Genomic DNA, 18363 nt, shown 5'->3' with positions numbered 1-18363 from the left:
CATGAGTGGTCACAGAAAGGCCATTACAGGCTTGAAACGTGGAGGTCTCTGAAGTCCCACACCAATAAAGAGGGTACGTAAGGGCCTGTACCCACCCGAGACGAGGTGTATCTAAGACGAGGTGTATCTACGTAGAGCTAGCCCAGTTCAACCTACGTGCTAACAGCAGGGCCACAGCCACAACAGGTACCAAATGAAGAATTACTGCTCGAGTAAAGGTTCTCATCTTTCAAGCTTGTTAATTCAGACTGTAAGTTCTTCAGGGCACAGACTTTATGATTTGATTAAGCAGGCTTCGGTCCCTCAAGTTTCATTACGAGACCAGAGTCCAAGGATTCACTAAAAGTAGTATTGCATTTCGGAGTTGTGTGGAATTTACAGAAAAGTCAGAAGTGACTCGTGTGTAACTGATGTCTTCCTGAGCGTGCAGAGAGCCTGAAACAATAGATCTAAGACACAGGCTGCCCCATTCACTTTTTCTTCTAAATTTGCTGTTTCCTCAAGTAGGAACTTGGTGAGCCCACAAGAAAAAATCCACATCATACAGCTAAAGACACCAGAAGGCCATGCAGGCGTGTGCCTTGGGCAGTCTTGCATTATTTAATTAAATAGCAATTTAGCATCTTGCATTGAAATGTCTTCTAGCTAAAGATGAGCAGCTTCCCAAGCAGCAGTAAGAACTTCATTCTCGTCACCGCTTCCCTTGCTGTCCAAGACAGAAATTGCATTGACTTCAGAGAGCACAGGCTCACCCTCCTGCTGTGTCGGTATGGGATGCATTTCGGTAAAGCATGAGCTATACCCTCCTCCTCACTGGTAAGCCTACAGAACAGCTTTGCTGCAAGCACTGCTGCTTTTTTTGCAGAATGTAAATCCTTAAGCTCTTGTTTTCCCCGTGGGAATCCTATAGCAACCCAAAGGTGATTTCTCAGAATGACCGTTTTGCCTTCCTTACTCCTAAATCTCTGCAGAAGCTCTGAACCCTGGTGAACCTTCAGCAGCTTCAGGCTCCGTTTTCACCAGCTGCCTGTACTAATTCCTTCCCTGCAGGTTGTTGCTCTTCAGGCAGAGAAGAACTCTGAGAATGAACTTGTACCTGCACCTCAGTTACTACTGATGCGCTGAAGCTGCTGGTGCAGATGGGTTTGCAACAGGCTGACACTCTGACCTGCATCAGCTGCTACTTTGAATTAAAACCACACTTTAATGACTTTAAGATGGCAAGGCCCAAAAGACCTCATCTTTTCTGAATAACCTAGATCAAAAATTACTACTTAAGTTGGAAATACAACTATTATACCAACAACATAATTATTCCAGTCCATTCAAAATGCTAATGAATGGTGCATTAACTTAAGCTTATAGTAATCATTTTTCTTCCTGGAGTCTAACTACAGTTACATACCTCTGTCTAGTAATTATCTACTCCGTAATGTAGTTTGGACAGTTAATTGCCTGTTGGGAAAGTAAAAAGATGTGGGGTAGTACTGTGAAATGTGGCTTTGTGACACGCAGCAGAAAAAAGTGACAGGCTGGAAGAGAACTGCAGAGATCTGCCCAGCGGGGTACAGACCTCGCACAGCTCACCCTGTGGGTTATGGACTGAACCACAGCTGCAAACAGAGAACCACCTAGCCAAGTTTGTCCAAAAAAACCTGGCCGCTGACTGCACGCAGTGGCAAGGAAAGCAAGGACACGTTAGCGCGTTTATGTATCCCGTAACGTGAAAAGCTGTGTGCACTGAAACCTGAAATGTTAGGAAAGGAAATAAGGTAGAGGATGAAATTCCCACAAATTTGGCCAGAAAAGGCTGGTTCCATCTGTAATGCAAAGGGGGAAGTTTGGGATGCTGGAAGTTTTCACTGGCAGAGTAATTGCTTTTTAAGAGCTAAGGTCAGCTGGGCATCTTCACCAAAGCAAGCAGTATTGCAAGAGTGAGACAGAACATCAGACAGTCCCATTACCCAATCTGCCATCGTTTGAAAGGGGAAGGCAGTGATGTGTAATTGTATTTTTGCTTTTCTTTCCTCTGCTTTCTAAGCTCATGGCGTAATGAGTATGTTTAAGTAGTAACATAACCCAACTCTTACCCCTGAAGTGCACAGCTACTGAAACAAGAGGCAGAGGACTCGGCAGTGCGTATGCTTAATTCAGACTGAGTGATACTGAAAATAATTTTGAGGTGAAGAAAGCATTTTAGAGCACGGCACTGTTGTTTTTTCTCCAGAAACCTTTCCTTTGTTGACCTTACAAGAAGGTGAAGCAATGCCTTCCCCTTGAGCCCCTCTGTACAGAGTACATGATAGCGATGAGAACTTTTTATTTAATACTGTATGAAATGTCTGACCCTTGAAGCATAATAACGTCCTTAAAATATACTTAACAGTACCCTCTGGCTAAAAAAAAGTTTCCAACTCATACTCAGAAAAATATCCATTTAGATGCTTACTTTGACTATGTGCCCAGCATCGATGGCAAAAGTGCTTCTGTTTAGAAAGGATGGTTCAGCCAAAATTCAACTTGTTTTTCAGGAATAGGAAACCAAAGGGGAAGAAAAAAGTAATAAAAGCCATACCAGATAAATCATCATTCTCCTTTCCACCGTAACTGAATGACGTCTGCACGTGTGCAACTCTTGCTGTTGCTTACTTTGACTATGTGCCCAGCATCGATGGCAAAAGTGCTTCTGTTTAGAAAGGATGGTTCAGCCAAAATTCAACTTGTTTTTCAGGAATAGGAAACCAAAGGGGAAGAAAAAAGTAATAAAAGCCATACCAGATAAATCATCATTCTCCTTTCCACCGTAACTGAATGACGTCTGCACGTGTGCAACTCTTGCTGTTCAAGCTAGTACCTGATAGCATTTTCGCAGTGAGAAGTTGCCAGTGGCCCTGTCTAACCCTCATCACGGGCTGATGCTGTGGGTGCAGGAAGACCACGCTACGTCTGCACGTGTGCAACTCTTGCTGTTCAAGCTAGTACCTGATAGCATTTTTGAAGTGAGAAGTGGCCCTGTCTAACCCTCATCACGGGCTGATGCTGTGGGTGCAGGAAGACCACGCTGGTGGTGAAAGGCACCGCAGGAACAGGCCTTGCTACTATCTCCAGCAACTTTTCAAACAACTCCACACCAGACTAGTCACCCACAAGTTTTAACTGTGGTCTGTCTGCTTTTCGCTTCCACTACAACGATTAATATTAATGTAATTTCATGGAAGCAATGGAATCACACCAAATTATAAAAGATAAGAAAATCGGGAAAAGCATCTATTTTATAACTATCTGCACCCGTGAAAAAGGCACCTGAAGTGTTTTGGGGAAAAGCAGAGCAGAAAACTGGTCTTCACTTTCCTCTTCCAGACCAAAATAAGAAATATAAGGTTTACAAAGGGCTGAATTAACAAAACAAAGCTGAGAAAGGGGCTACCATCTCTTCGACCTGATGTTAACAGCTATCAATAGAACTCAGCGGCTGAACCAGCGTTTCCATAGTCGTTCCTTAAGAGCACAAAAAGGGCAATCCCTCCTCCTGGACATTTTTTAAGAAAAATATGCTGAAAACTCCCACCGAGCAAAACTCATTTTTCAGCAAACAGAACGGTAACCCTTCTGACAGATGTTCTTCAGCTGGCTTTTGAGCTCACAAGTACAAATTTGCATGTACAACCTTTAGATGACAGAACATAACCACCTCGCTACAGGTGGTTGCACACAGCTACCAAGGGACAGGTTTTTGATCCAGGCCTAACGAACGTACTCACCGAGCAGCAAATGAAACACACATACACAGAGCGTGGGTACTCTGTGGATAACAGCCCCTCTGTCAGCTCCCTTGACAAATACACTTTGCACATACAGCTGCAGGAACGAGGCAGGCAGATGTATGCCTTATTTGCCTGAAAAGTTGGCTTTGCTCTTTGTTGTCTGGCCTGCAGAAATCAGGGGATATACCAGTATCCTTGAAAACTTAGGTTGGCTTCTTGCAAAACAATGAAAACACACCTCTTTTTTTCCTATATTCATTTCTGACTATTGATTTCTACTTGCCCTTTGTTTCTCTGAATCTTGGCCAGCTCAACTCGCAAAGTATTACCCCCGAGGCTCAAGCCTTTCAAAGAGGATACAGCACTCTCTGCGGTTGCTTTATCCTTGTAATCGAGAAAAGCCCTGTGCTGTGCTCCTTGCCAATTCAGTCGTAAAGGAATTGCATGGAATTCCCTTAAAGCACATTTCAGCTCGCTCACTCTTACACTGGGAGGTATGTTCCCCACATACACAGTAGTAATCACGCCAGATCCCTCTAATCCGGGACTTAAAGCATCACTTTCAACATCATGTTGTCCTGTTTGAGCTGAGCCCACTGCAGCCTGTGGTCTTGTACTTCCAGCCATCGCCTTCTCATTTAACGCTGCTGGTGTGTTGGAACTTGCCAAGCCCGAATGTTCGTCTTGGAGGGTGACATCCTTGCCAGCCTGCTTCTCTCTGTACCGAAGACTCTTTAGGATGGGGATTTTTTCCAGCATCTCATAGCTGACCTAAAAAGGAGGAAGACAGATATAATGAAGAGATTTCTCTCCTTCCAGAAAAAGACAACAACCATCAGGACCCATTTGTGCCATAAAAAGAGAGGGGCCTTATTATACTGCTACCGTTCAGAGTGCCAGAGCATTCAAAATGTTACTAATTGCTGGCCTGATTCTGAAGTTGCTCCCTAAATACACACTGCAGGACAAAAATAAACAGCAGTTACTCCTTAAGCAAGCAGCACAATGTAGATGCAGCAGGAAAATCAAAACCAAACTCAGAACTATTCGATTCTGACATTTATTTATCAGGATGCTTTCAGATTCGCGTTCTCATTGTTATCCCTTAATATTTGCTTTGACCAAGGGGTTGTGCTCCTGCTCTGGCAGAATCTTACATGCCTACAGTTCAACAGAGACTTTCATTCTGCAGACCTCCTTGCACTCTTTTCCCCCAAAACAGGATATCCCGTAGGCAGGGTCATACAATGGGGAGGGCTGATGGTGTTAAACTTGCAGCTGGGGAGCGTGCCTTGTAGCTGAGCTCCTATGAGTGTGGGCTCAGCTGGAGGCACGTTCTCTAGTTGTGGCACATCACCACAGCCTCCCTCTTGTCATCTGACCTCCCACACCACCCGCAGCTACTCATCAGATCCCACACTGGTCTGCCGGGTTGGATCACAGAACAGAACAGCGCACAGACACTCTACTTCAGAACTGTGAACGCTCTATCCCTCCATCCAGTTCATAAGCAGCTTTTCTGGAAGGGCTCTTCCTCTCAGCAGCCCTATCCATCTCAGGCATGAGATGCCCCAGGCTGCACTCAGTGACTGGCAGGAAACGCAGTGGTTCCCCAGCTCATGTGGTCGAGGTTTTTAGCTTGCAGACGGCAGTTGGAAGGAGGAATAATTCATAGTTGGCTGCTGGACAAGCAGAACATCCATCAACACAAGATCCAATTCTTAAATTTAGGGAGCAAAACAGGGTTTTGCTCGGGAAGCAATGCCCGAGCCAGCACAGACCCAAGCTAGTAGCCCACACAGTGTGAGCAAGCTGCTCTAGCAGGGTACTGCACCCAAGCTGATGAGCCACTACTTCTGAGCAGGCTGTGTCAGACTAGGTCCAGCATATCCTGGCTAGAATATGCCTGCAGATCTCCCAACTCGGATCTCTCTCATCTCAGAGCCCCTGAATTCCTGGTTCTACAGTCAGAGTGAGTTTGGGCCTGGCTGTACCACCTGAAGCCTAAAGCTGACAGGTCTCTAGGCAGAGTAGCGTAGCTCTGAAGTGACTAGAATAAAATCACAGTGGGGACAATGTTAGGTTTAGGTAACAGGAAAGCCAGTCAACGCGAGTCTCTTAAACATTCCCAGGCTTCCTCTTCTGAGCAGCAAATAAGCCAGTTTTATTTCATGCTGAAACTAAATAAAACATACATAAAGCCTGACCTAGCTCTATCTTATTAATACAACATCCAACAGTAGAATAGGACTAACCAGTGTGGGCAGAGGCCACCTCCATTCTGCCACGCTGCAGACCCAGTCAAGGTGTTTGGGATCAGACCCCTTAAACAAGCCAGCTCTATGACTAAGAACAATTTCTGAACAAACCTGGCCTGACCTGGCAGCCAGTACAGAGAGGCAAGAACTTCCTCTGGGGCGCTGGGAGCCTGCACACTCTGAAAAGTACATGCCACTTGCAGATTTTGAAGAGTTATTGTTCTGTGGATTCTTGGACTGATTTGTTTTTCTCAGCCAAGAATTCAGACTGCTGTGTTTGACAGCAAACTCCCCTTCCCTGGGCGATACCACATCAAACCAACGGCTGAAGCCATCTTACTTTGTTTTTACTGGCCAACAATTAGGAACATTTGTTGTCCTCTATCAAATTTCTATGTGAAATGTAAGCTCTATGCTAATTAAACCAAACAGGAAAAACATTTTTCTATTGTCATGCAACTAATCACTCCTGAGCCCAAAGCACAACCTCAACCTATTACCAAGTGTACGTGCAGCTCCCTTCGGCCTGACATTAAACTCCGCTCCCCAGGTATGGACTGGGTGTTTAGTCAGTAGGATCAGTGGCACCAAGGGCAAGCCCTCACCACCCTGTAGATTAAAGGAAGCAGAGATGGGCACCGAGACAATGATCTCTGGAATTCCTAGTCTTTCAAGGAAAAATCGAGGAGAGGAGGTGGATAATCCAAGGGCCAGCATACTCTCTGACTTCAGCTGTCCAGGCTTCGACACAGCATCTCCTCTCACAAGAGTAACCAGTAGTTTCTGGCATCTAACTGGAGCTCTTTGAGCTATTGTTTCAGGCTCCCTGCACACTCAGGAAGGTGCAGTTACAACAGCATCTGCATCTTCCTGAGGGCTATGAACTTGTTTTCTATAAAAGCTGAAGCTCTGATCATCACACACCACCCCCGCAAGGCGAGCCTATCATTTCCTTAGATCAGCCTTCAGCAGAGATTACAGCACCAACGCAACCAAAGCAGTTGAACTGGCACTCAGATTTGTTTGTAATAGAAAACATTCTGTAAACAACCTACATTAGAAGAGTTCTGACACTCGCAACTGACATCCTTCTGCCACAAAAGAGAGACAGAGGATTTACCTTAAGGGCTGTTTTCCCTGGGGTCTAGGATAATCTTCTAGCTGGGCCAAAGCCTTCAAAACCTTCCCTATTTTTCTCTACTTTTACGTCAAGGAAAGGCAGCAACTTAGTTTGGGATTTCAGAGTTCCAATTCAACAAACCAATTCACTGCCTTTTTTGGGGTGCAGGGGGTGAGAGCCAAAAGGGCAAAGGGGGCACTGGGTGGCAGAGGAGAGGAAAAAGCTTGCTCTGCTCTGCTGTAAAATAGCAAACAAAAGAACTCTGTGGTAGTACAATGTGTTGCTAATTATGACCATGCAAAAAGTTTCTTTTGTCTTGCGAGCTGTGGAGGATTGCAATGATTTATTTCCATGTGGAGAGAGGCCAAAGATATTCCTCCTCTCTTTCAAACAAGCTGCACGTTTCTTGGTCCTGTGCCTGCTGGTCACTCCTCCCTAGCCTTGCCTACTGCCTTAGGCTAAGCCAGGATGCAGGGGACTTGGGTTCTACGCCAAGTCTGGTTGATCCAGTTATGTGGACCTGGACAAACCCAGAGGCGGAAGCTTCTTCTCTTGCACACCCCCACCTCCCCCACTCCGCATCCCTGTAAAGTCAAGGCCAAACCATTTATTGATGTTTGTAAACTTTGTATTGAGCATTGGGATTTAGCTGAATGATTGGCTTTGGCAGTGAAGCCAGCTGAAGAAGTTTCCTATTATCCCTTGACCACCAATTCCCAGACCAGTTCCATACTTCAGCCCTCTGGGGTTGGCCAACAGAAGTGCTTGTGGGTCTGCGCTATAAACTCAGTAACTGAAGGGATTCAGGTTAAAAATAACTCCACCAAAGGCAATTAATCATTTAACAATCCTGCCTACTCCCTACCATAGCTGGGAGAGCCTTGGGGAAAGAGGACAGCAGGGTAGATGAATTCTTCTGGCACACAATTACTGGGCTATGGGAAAGGAGCTGAGAAGGGAAGTGTGGCCCCTTTCTGACAGAAACCTGAAGAAAACAGAGTCTTGGATGCTGACTGCCAGTACAAAGCCCCCAGCACTTAACCCTGAGCATCCATTCTTATGACACCTAGTTTGGTCCCAAAACAATGTAGTGGCAGATGGACTTCTGCAACATCTCTGCTGGAACTTCGGGGCTCTCTTCACCCTCTGTTATTCCAGAACAGTGAACACAGCCACTTTCAATATTTTGCTGGGGAAAGTGAAAGATGTGTTTGTCCTCTGACAGAGTGAGTAATGCTGACCCCTGATACAGCGCAGGCCAAGTCAAACACCACTTTGATTTCCCTGGCAGTGGAGACGGTGCGGTTCTGATGTACGGCAGATGAGGGAGGGCCAGCTACAGCCTGGAGAGCACGCCAGGGCTGCTGTTTAATTCTGCTTCACATAGCTACCCGTCTGCACACACCAACTGACGTGGCTCCACCTGAGACAGGCGCTGCTGCCCTGCCATGGGAGGCTACGAACAAAACCAAACAATCTTTAGGACAGCAGATCCACCAGCCCCTCCAGGTACTGAGGCTCGTAGGCAGAAGGTGTTTGACAGATCTATCTTTGCCCCCATCCTGCGGGGTGTCTGACCCAATACTCTTCATACAGGCCTCCAGGAAGGACAGAGCCCAGCGACTCGTGTTGTCCCCTTCATCAGTTGCTTGTTTCCAAGAGCACTGAGCTCACAGGGGTTTAAAGCACAAAGCCAAGACAACTAGGACGGGCCAGCGCAGTCGAACATTTTATCATTCATTTGCACAAAATGTCCAAATATGTGCACGCAATCCGAGGGCATATTTCTGGGAGCTGGCAGCCCATGAAGACTGCTAGCGTCCCTCAGGAGAAACTTATGCAACCCACATTTGGAATCCATCAGTAAAAAAGCGATTCCACGGACTCTGCAGCAAGGGTCAGATTTGCAAAGGTGTTGAGATGTTTAACCATGCGTGGAAGCATGCCCTGCTCACGCTATCCCTCCAAAAAACCAAAACAAAACTGAAGCTTGGCTAAACTAACAGCGATTTTCTCCCGATGGCAACACTGTGTCCCTGCTAAAGGTTTTGCCAGCTTGAATGTGTGAAATTTTTTTTGAGCTTTAAAACAACATCGTTTTACTTTCCAAATGTTCTATCACACCCCCAGTCAAATGCTGTTTGTTGTCCGATGGTTGCCATCTCTGCCACTGTGTACTGAACTCTTCCAGCACCAGACCCAGGAATTCCCCCCAGTTCATTTCATTTTCGGAAAAAGAATCTTCCTACTTCTATAAAATTCTCAGCAAAAAGAAGGATTAAAGAAACAAAGAAATGCTTGCTGGAATCTAGTGATTTTTTTCCACCAATTACTCTCATTTCCCTCTTCACGACCCCAAATATTTTAATTGGTCTGTACCGTTTCAATTTAAAATAAGCCCAGCACAAATAACTTCATAATTGTGACAGATATAATAGGCAGTGTCACAGATAAAGATCACTGCTACCCATACAAACTACTAAATGAGAACGTAAGTCGTTTCATGAATTTAGAGTTCCCAGAAACAATGGGTTAGATTTTCAAGGCAGATGAAGCCAGATAATTCTCCCCTGGCATCCAAATAAAGTTTTCCAGAGTGCTCAGCTATTAGCAGCTCTTGCTGTCCTCCAAGAGCACATACTGATTTCTCAAAACCCTGAACTCACCCATATACACACTCCAGCATTGCCTTTGTATTTAGAAGTGTTTCTAGGGTGTCTAGCACTGATATTCCGTAACGCTTCTTTGGTATTAATAATACTGTAGCTCTTATACTTCCTTGGAAGACTTGGAATCAGCGTTTCTGTGACAAAAATCACAGCAAGTACTCCACATCTTCCTGTTTGGAAAAACATACTACCTCGACAGCAAGAAATAGCTCAGCTGGAAATTCTGCACTGAGAAGAACCAAAAGGAGGCAACTGAGGGCAACTCATGACCATTTCCCCAAGACGTGAAACATTTACTCACAGGGGAACTCCTATTTACCCTCTCCAGGTATCTGACACGCTACTTCCTTCCTACATGCCACATAACAAATCAAAACACTCCAGGAAAATGCCTCTTTGAGCACAGAAATTTAGCCTGGAGACATGCATTTTGTTTGCTACCGAAGTACCTTTTTCAAGCTGAAAACAGAGTGCATGTATTAATGGCTATTTATCCTAACAGCTTCAGGACAGCACATCCTTTACAACAATGCTTAGCTGTAATCCCATGTTTGCAAACACCTTTAATTTAAGCTCTTAAATCATTGTCTTCATTTGACCCAGCCATGTTCTGAAGGAGGAACCTTTTTTGCATCGTATTTTACACATCACACATCTTAACAATAAAGTAAAGCTACTTTCTGTTGACAAAGCACCATGTTTAGAAGTGGGTTATTTATTTACTCACTCCCTCTTGGTTCATTTAATTTTGCTTTGAGGAACAGGAATGCACCAGTAAAGCCAGGATTTGAAGGAGAAAAGGATGTAGAAGCAACCAGGATGAGTCAAAGGACAAACACTTAACTAACCTGTATCAAATCCTGCATCTTTAACACCCTGTCGATTAACGAGACCTCCCACCTCCAAGACCCTCTGCACAGTTACCACCACAACCACAAACAAAACACGTACAAGTGGTTCAGCTCCCTGTGACAGAATAATACTGATTTATTCCCTTCTTCATATAGACACGACACTTTGTTCTTGTCCCAAACCAACATAAATGTATGGATTACCCCTGCTCTGCCTAGTATTCTCCAATATTCTTATCTCAGCAACACATGCTCTGAAGAACAGCCAAAAGTAGTTTTAGGTATTTACATTCAAACATTCATATAAAGGTTCAATCGTGTAATGTGCTCCATTCTCAGGGAAAGCTGTAGAAAATTCAGCAAAAACTATATTTTTCAGCCAACACCACTACTGTAGAGATTAGCATAGAAAAAAAGTTTCACTGTCTCATGCAAATTGGCTGAAGTCAGTGTGGGATAAGCTTTAGATACGACTCTCCTACGCATCTCCTCAAGCTTTAGACACAAGCACAAAGGAGCTGTGGCAAATATGTCATTGGTTTATGAGGTGTATAATGCTGATCTTGATTTTTTTCTCTAAAAAGCAAAGAAATGCAACGGTAACACCAAATTTGATACACCATTTAGGACTAACTTTCCATGAGTGGCAAAAGTTGCACAGCAGTTTAATGGCCCCTGCAAGAGACTGTGTTCCCCAGACCTTTGAAAAATGTCACTGCTAAAAGGAATCAGACAGGAAAAAAAGTGTTAGCAAGGCCACTTACTGAGACTGAAGTCTGACACAAAGACAGACAGACTGCGATCATAAGTATGTTGGCAAGATGGACGGAGCACAAGGCATAGGCCTTCAAAACAATTACATTCAATAATACCCTTAAAAAATTATGATTCAAAAATAATTCAATGGAAAAAATGCACTAGTACAGAGGGAGCTTTTATTTATTTATTTCTAACCTCAAATCCTCAACCACAGGCAGGGTGAAATACTCTCCCACCACAGGAATAAAAATAGCACTGGATAGAATTGTTTGTTGTAGATACATTACCTTAACAAATTTAACTCTTTTTGCTGGCTGGCAAGTGCTTAACAAACAGCTCTTGATTTCCCTAGAAGTATTGACTAATAATTCCCCGAGGGTTTCTGCAAGACATGGGTATACTACTCCTCATTTCCGTTACTCAGCTACTCAGTCATGCAGGGTTGAGTCTGCTCCCTAACTGGATGATTTTAGGAATGAAAATCTAATGACAAAGTTTTCCCAGCATGAACTTCCAGTAAAACAATTCACTAAATGCTTTTCTGAAACCATTTGTGAAGCTGCTAAAGGGAAGAGTCCAAACCCATAAAGAAATATTTGTCAATAAATAATGATTCATGATTTAAAGCAGTATAAATGAGCTCCAGCCACAAATTCATCTCTCCTTTGAAAGTTAATCCCACACACCCACTGTGGAAACAGCATTGTACCAGTCACCAGGTCACACTTTTCCTACACAACCAGAGCAGCACATATTCTACCCATTCCCTAATGCCATGACGTTCTCTATGGTACGTCTCCAGAAAATGAACAGAGCCCATTTCATTGAGCACTGAGTAATAAAACACATAAGGTGGGGAAGCCCCTCAGCTTACATAAACTACTGTACCACAAACGACTGCAAGAAACGACGCCTATCTTAAAAATCCAAGAACGAGGGTTCCAGTGGCCCTCACCCTATAATCCATTTGATACAGCAACCTCAGCTTCAGTGATGTATTCCTCCTCCTCCCCAGTACCACTTAAAAAAACAATGCAGACATATGATGCTGTTTTGCTTCATTTGACAAACTCCTTTTCCAATTATTTCTAATACAACAAATGCGTTTATATGTAAACAACAGGGGAATTATCAGCAGAACTTCGATACCAGAAGCTGTTGTTAGCAGAGGTAACTTGCCTTGTGCCACATTATTCCCTGAGGTTTCGGTCGTTTGCAATTAGTCTTGATAGTTCTTGTTGGAGTGAGTATATAATCCACAGTTAAATCATGATCATCGAGAAGCTCTTCCGCTATGTCAACCACCTATAAGGAACCACAGATTTGTTACACACGCATTAAACTGTGCACCATGCCTGACCTCTTGAAACACAGCCGAGTCTGCCAATGACACTGGAAACAAGGTGAATGCTACACCAACATCACCCCAAGCCTCTTCTCCACACATCCCATTCAGCAGCACACCGCCTTGGCCCTTCGGAGTGGGTATTTTAACTTACCTGACAGTCGTGCACAATAGTAATTACAGGTGTATTCTCCTGTACCGCACCCATTGACACCATCATCGCATATTCCATGTCTGCATAACCTTCCCCTTTTCCAATTCTCCAGCCTAAAATACACAAAAGCCAACGGTGATAGTAAACACAAAGAACAGCAGAGCGGAAAGGTTGGTAACTGTCAAAAACATGTAATCTGTCACAGATAAACCAAGCAGTTGTAACTTGGGAAAAATTCAGACCAGTGTCTCTCACAGATGCAGCTTTCCTTGTAATCAGCACTGAAATTAAAATGAAACAGTATCAATGAAATCCAAAAGGATCCCAGGAGCCTCTCATTCAGAATAAACCAAATTCGGTCCAATTCAGTGAACCTAGAAGCCTATCTACCCATTGTAATTAGAAGCCTCTCCATGTCAAACATAGGTTAACCTCATGTGGGTGAAGAGGAGTCTGGGTCACAAAGAACATGTTATCTTTAGGCAGTGGATAAGGTCAGTGGAAACTTTTTCACTGCCAGCAGGTCTTTAAAACTAGAAAATGCAAAATCTGGTCCCCAAATAGGTACTGAATCAACAGCTGTACACATGTCCTTTCACCCAAGCTGAGAACACAGCAGATGCTCTGAACAGGGAGCCCTCCCATGCCTTTAAAGGAAAAATAAAAATTAAAAGTTGCATGCTGGAACAGCTCTACTGAAGGCCAAAACACTGGCCTGCATGTCAAACCACACTGCTGTCTGCCCGCTAAGTGCTGGCGGCACTGTTGTAAAGCAGGCATTCATTCTTCCTGGTTGGATTGGGATCAGTGACCTGCCACACACAAGAGATGGAACTCAAAGGCTGTAATTCAGCTCCAAAGAGATGTCTGGGTCTGCCAAAAGGAACACGCAGTGCAGCCTACTGACACTGTGACTGAAGACTCTCCTCCTGAAAAGCTTACAAGGCTTTATCTTACCTTTCTCAGAGACAGCCACTGATCCTACAACAACCAAGTCCACTCGTGCTTTCCCATCAAGACCTACAGGCACACTGTATTCTTTTATACCCTGCAAGAAAAAGAGAATTCTGGGTTCAGAGTGCAGTCCTCCAACCAGTGAGGCAGAAATCCAGAACAGTTTGATAAACCCAAGTAAATCCCCATGTTTCAAAATGTTTTTTCCATGTATAGCCAAGCAATATATGTCTGGAAAGTGATCCTCTAGGGAATCCTAGAATACATTCCCCACTACAGTGACAAGAATTTTGGCACAATTCAAGGAGCGCTAGAGGAGGTGGGCATTTTTCTAAGCAAAGTTACTAATTTAGGATCAAAACCTTGTATTTTGAAACCCTTTATTGGACATCTATTTCTAAAAGTGAGGACAAATGACACTTCTTACACTCTTCGTCCTCACCTGAAGTCATAATACGTAAATTCATGCCCACGAGGAATACAAATTCTTAAATTAATTCTCCCAAAGTTAAGACACAGACAGCTACAGCACAAAGATGTTAAGCTGCTTGTCTGAAGTCACACTTCTTACACTCTTCGTCCTCACCTGAAGTCATAATACATAAATTCATGCCCACGAGGAATATCAGAGCACTACAAATTCTTAAATTAATTCTCCCGAAGTTAAGACACAGTCAGCTACAGCACAAAGATGTTAAGCTGCTTGTCTGAAGTCAAACAGAATGCTTTACTGAAGCACAACCAGGTACACAAGCTGGATCACGCTCCATTTCACGCTGCATCCACTGCACTGCTAAGTTCTCCACATCTGTATCTTTAAAAGCACCTTCCAAAGCTGCTGTTCCCCGAGACTACATTCCTCAGCACTTCGCTGCGTGATCATCACTCAGGGTGTGCCACTGCAAAGCTGTTAGCTTTACTGTAAGGGTCTCTCTAAGACACTAATCAACAGAAAAAGACGCTGTTCCTGACAAGTGGAAAGAAAAACCTTACATAGCCCTCTCATCCTTTTTTTCGTCCCCTCTCTCCCACCTCATTCCCACCCACCCCTCTTCAGGTTCCTCTCTAAAGGAGAGATCCTAACAAAATTCTGCACAGAGCTGCAGGAATTAAAAGTGGTGTTTACTGGGGCTTTCAAACATCAGAGGTTTACAACTTTTAGAAAGCTATCTTAGGATTTGTTCACTCAATACATACGTACAGCGTACTGTAAATCCTCCCCATGCTGGTTCAACTTTAGTTAATCCTCACGCTACAACGCATAATATTGTGTGTGTAGAACAGTAATTTGCAGTCAACTATCAGTCATAAGGCTCATTATCCACCTCACAGCAGCGTGGATTGTTTGCAGAGCGCTTTGTAAATATAAACCGTTAAGAGCATTTATTCATTAGTGTGCCTGGTTGGAGGGAAAACCAGACAGGGGTGGTAAGATCACAGAGCAGATAGGAGGCCTGAAGCAGGTCAAGAGAAACATCTCTTTCAAAAGCGCTCTTCAACCCTGAAAAGCTTAATTAGTTAATGACTCTAATAGAAATTACAACAAAAAGTCACTGCTAATTACCATCCATTTACAACCCTCAGTGTATACAGGATTACTGTAAACATTATTGCCTTTAGCAGGAGATAAAGGACAAAAAAAAACCCCTTATGTAGCTGGCTTATTCATTTTGTAGAGGTCAGGTTTTCAGATCAAATAAAGATCCGTGTAAAATAACGCAGGTTTCCCGGAGGAATGACTTCAGCTGCACAGTAGGATATTTAACAGCAGAGGGCAGCAACATACCGCATTTCAAAAGAAAATTCGTACGTGTTTGTACCCGTGTTGATGTAAATGACAGGACTAATATTTCTTTAGACTGAGGACTCAGAACTGATCTTTCCTATTTAGTAAAACCTACTATTTTATTGACCAGATTATGCAAAAACTGTAAACACTAAAATATTTCTTATAGGGTTCACTAGCTCAAAACTGCAGAAGAATATAGGAGTACCATTTAGGTTTAGAAACCTGAAGTGGCCAATGGAAGTTGCCCATAATGTTCCAAAAAGCATTCAAAAAATATCAGTACCATTCTGCTAATAAAATATGGCAAAAAGACTAAATTTCCTCATGATTTAAATACCACCACTACACAAATGGTGGATGTGTACACAAAACCAGGAATAACACACTAGCACAATGGTATTTCAGACAGCATCTGGTTTTCCAACCTCAAGCTGGATTATCATAATACAACATTCTTCTACAAATTAATTCAGACCGCCCCCATTTTTCACTCCTACCTGAGATGTAGCACAGATTCGCAGGATCTCCTTGGTAGCACCTGAAGGTGGAACGATCTTATTGAACAGCCCAGTTCTCAGGCGTGGTGTTGGAACCAACAGAGTCTTCCTTGCCTGTGTAACAAAAGAATTTATCACATTAAAAACAGGTGGGCTCTTTTTACACTAGATATTTATATTGTCCCATAGGTCCCCCTGCGATCAGTCATCTGCTACAGTTAGCACTGGTGATTGTGTAGTGCTTGTAGACCAATCCCCTCGAGTGCAGCAAAATTCCAGACAAGATTTTATTTAAAAAACAAAAGGCATTTGCCCTACAGAAACCTATTAATTTCCCCAAACCCTACCTGCATCGTCGTCATTTGCCAAAAAGGCAGTGACGTCCTTCCATGAGCAACCTCAGGAGGTTTAGAACTGGTAAAGCTCCCGCTGGAAAAGCAGCAGGCATTGACAAGAAGATGCTGCCTGTGCCACTCTCCTCCTCGGGGGTGCTAAGGTGCTGTTACCTGCAGCGCAGCTAGCCGAACACCTTCCAGAGGTTTGTCAGGATCCACTTTAATTTCACGTGCTCTGCTGAACACATCCAGCTCTTTAATAGAGCAGCAAGCCTGGTGAGACCCCTGTGCCAAGAGAGGAACCGAGAGAACACGTTCACTTACTTCCAGCGTTAGAAAGCGAGCGTTCTTCTGGGGAGCATCAGGGTTTATTTTTACAGTATTGGCAGCTTGGAACTCCTGCAAACCCAGAAGCCTTGTCGCAGCATGGGCGGCACCCTGTTTTTATAAGATATCAGTGCATCACTAAGGAGTTCACAGCAAAGACGGGAAATGTAGAGTCTTTCATCCTGTAAACAGGCTGATCTCCCAGTTATAAAAAGGGGGGACATACTGCTAATTTTGCAATGTTCTCTATGGGAAACTCTCACACACCAAGAAATGCTGAGGGCTTGACTAATATCTTGCAGGTCTCAGAAAAAGAGGAGGACCAAGTACACTCACTTTGCCTGACTTCACCCTCGTTCACACCAAAGTGAAAGCTGGAGACCAGTTTCCCTTAACACAAGCCACAGTCAGAGACTCTTTTAGATGAAGACTTTCTGGACAAGACTCTCTTTACAGAAACTATATTGAGCTCAGAAGATTCACTTCTTAAGTGAGTAAGGTGCTCAAGTTTAGCAGAGCACACACTCCCCTTGTAATTTCAACTCCGGTATCTCCTTTCTTAAGGGTGCAATAAAGCCTCAGGCTTCCTCTACCTGCTTCAGCACCAAACTAAAGCTGAACGTTTCTGCCAGTCCCTTGAGCAAAGAACCAATTGCCTGATGCTGCTCAAGGGCTAAGACACCCAACACACCCACCCACAATACTGTTTTGCTCATCATTTCTTCACTGTATGGCAGGTATGTGGCTGCACACCTTGAGCTTGGATTAAAACAAGCTGACAGTAAAGCAGTAGCTTGAGTAACTGAATACCTGAATGCCCTCTCATTTCTTCTCCCCACTCACCAAACTGGGGACGCAATTAAGCCAGAGCTGGAGGAAGGGTTCACCCACCACTGCCCAACAACACCTTGCCAGCAATCACTTAGCCACCATTCACGTTTTAGCAGCACACTCTATTTCTACGCAAAGTCCTACAGGATGGGTGACCTCAGCTTTCCATCCCAACGGCTGAAGGCCCTGGGGAGTGAAATTCTGTCCTGAACGCCTCTGTTTCGCCACCCGTAAATATATTCCTCTCATTCACAAGGTGGTTTTGTATCCAGCAATTAAAACACAGCACACATCTGCCACGGGTCCTCAGATACAGACAGGTGCATTTCTTTACTCGCCATAAATGTCATGTGCGTGCTGTTTGGGTCGTGTTGTTCTCCAGAGCTCTACCACACTCTGCCGTCACCCGCACAGCCCGCAGGAACGTGGGGCTCACAGCCGCCAGTTTGAGGGCTACAGCGGCTGGCAGGGAGCAGGCAGAGGAGCCGGAGCCAGCCTGGGTTCCAAGGGGCTGGGCCCGAGGCTGGGGGAAGAGGAAGGAAGCGGCCCAGACCCGCAGGCGGGTCGCCGTACCTTGAAGTTGGGGATGCGGCGGTGCACCGGCCGCGGGAACTCGGCCAGGCCGTGGGCCTCCAGGTAGTCCCACACCTTCTGCCGGACGTCCCACTTGGAGACACCTGGAGGAGAGCAGAGCTGACGGCACGGGCGGA

General features: G+C 44.4%; 1 protein-coding gene across 1 annotated transcript; it reads right to left on the bottom strand.

The window, feature by feature from the left end:
* Nucleotides 1-3877: 3877 nt before the first annotated feature.
* On the bottom strand, nt 3878-18343 carry MTHFSD (methenyltetrahydrofolate synthetase domain containing; the record flags this gene model as incomplete). Its single annotated transcript, XM_010155715.1, has 7 exons — nt 3878-4535; nt 12601-12726; nt 12921-13033; nt 13878-13968; nt 16161-16274; nt 16820-16933; nt 18227-18343. Coding segments are annotated over 7 exons (1191 nt in total), but the record flags the coding sequence as incomplete, so codon positions are not given.
* Nucleotides 18344-18363: the final 20 nt, after the last annotated feature.

Source organism: Eurypyga helias, unplaced genomic scaffold (genome assembly GCF_000690775.1).
Source record: "Eurypyga helias isolate BGI_N326 unplaced genomic scaffold, ASM69077v1 scaffold14407, whole genome shotgun sequence".
Lineage (NCBI taxonomy): Eukaryota > Metazoa > Chordata > Aves > Eurypygiformes > Eurypygidae > Eurypyga > Eurypyga helias.
This window is presented reverse-complemented; position numbering and strand designations above follow the sequence as displayed.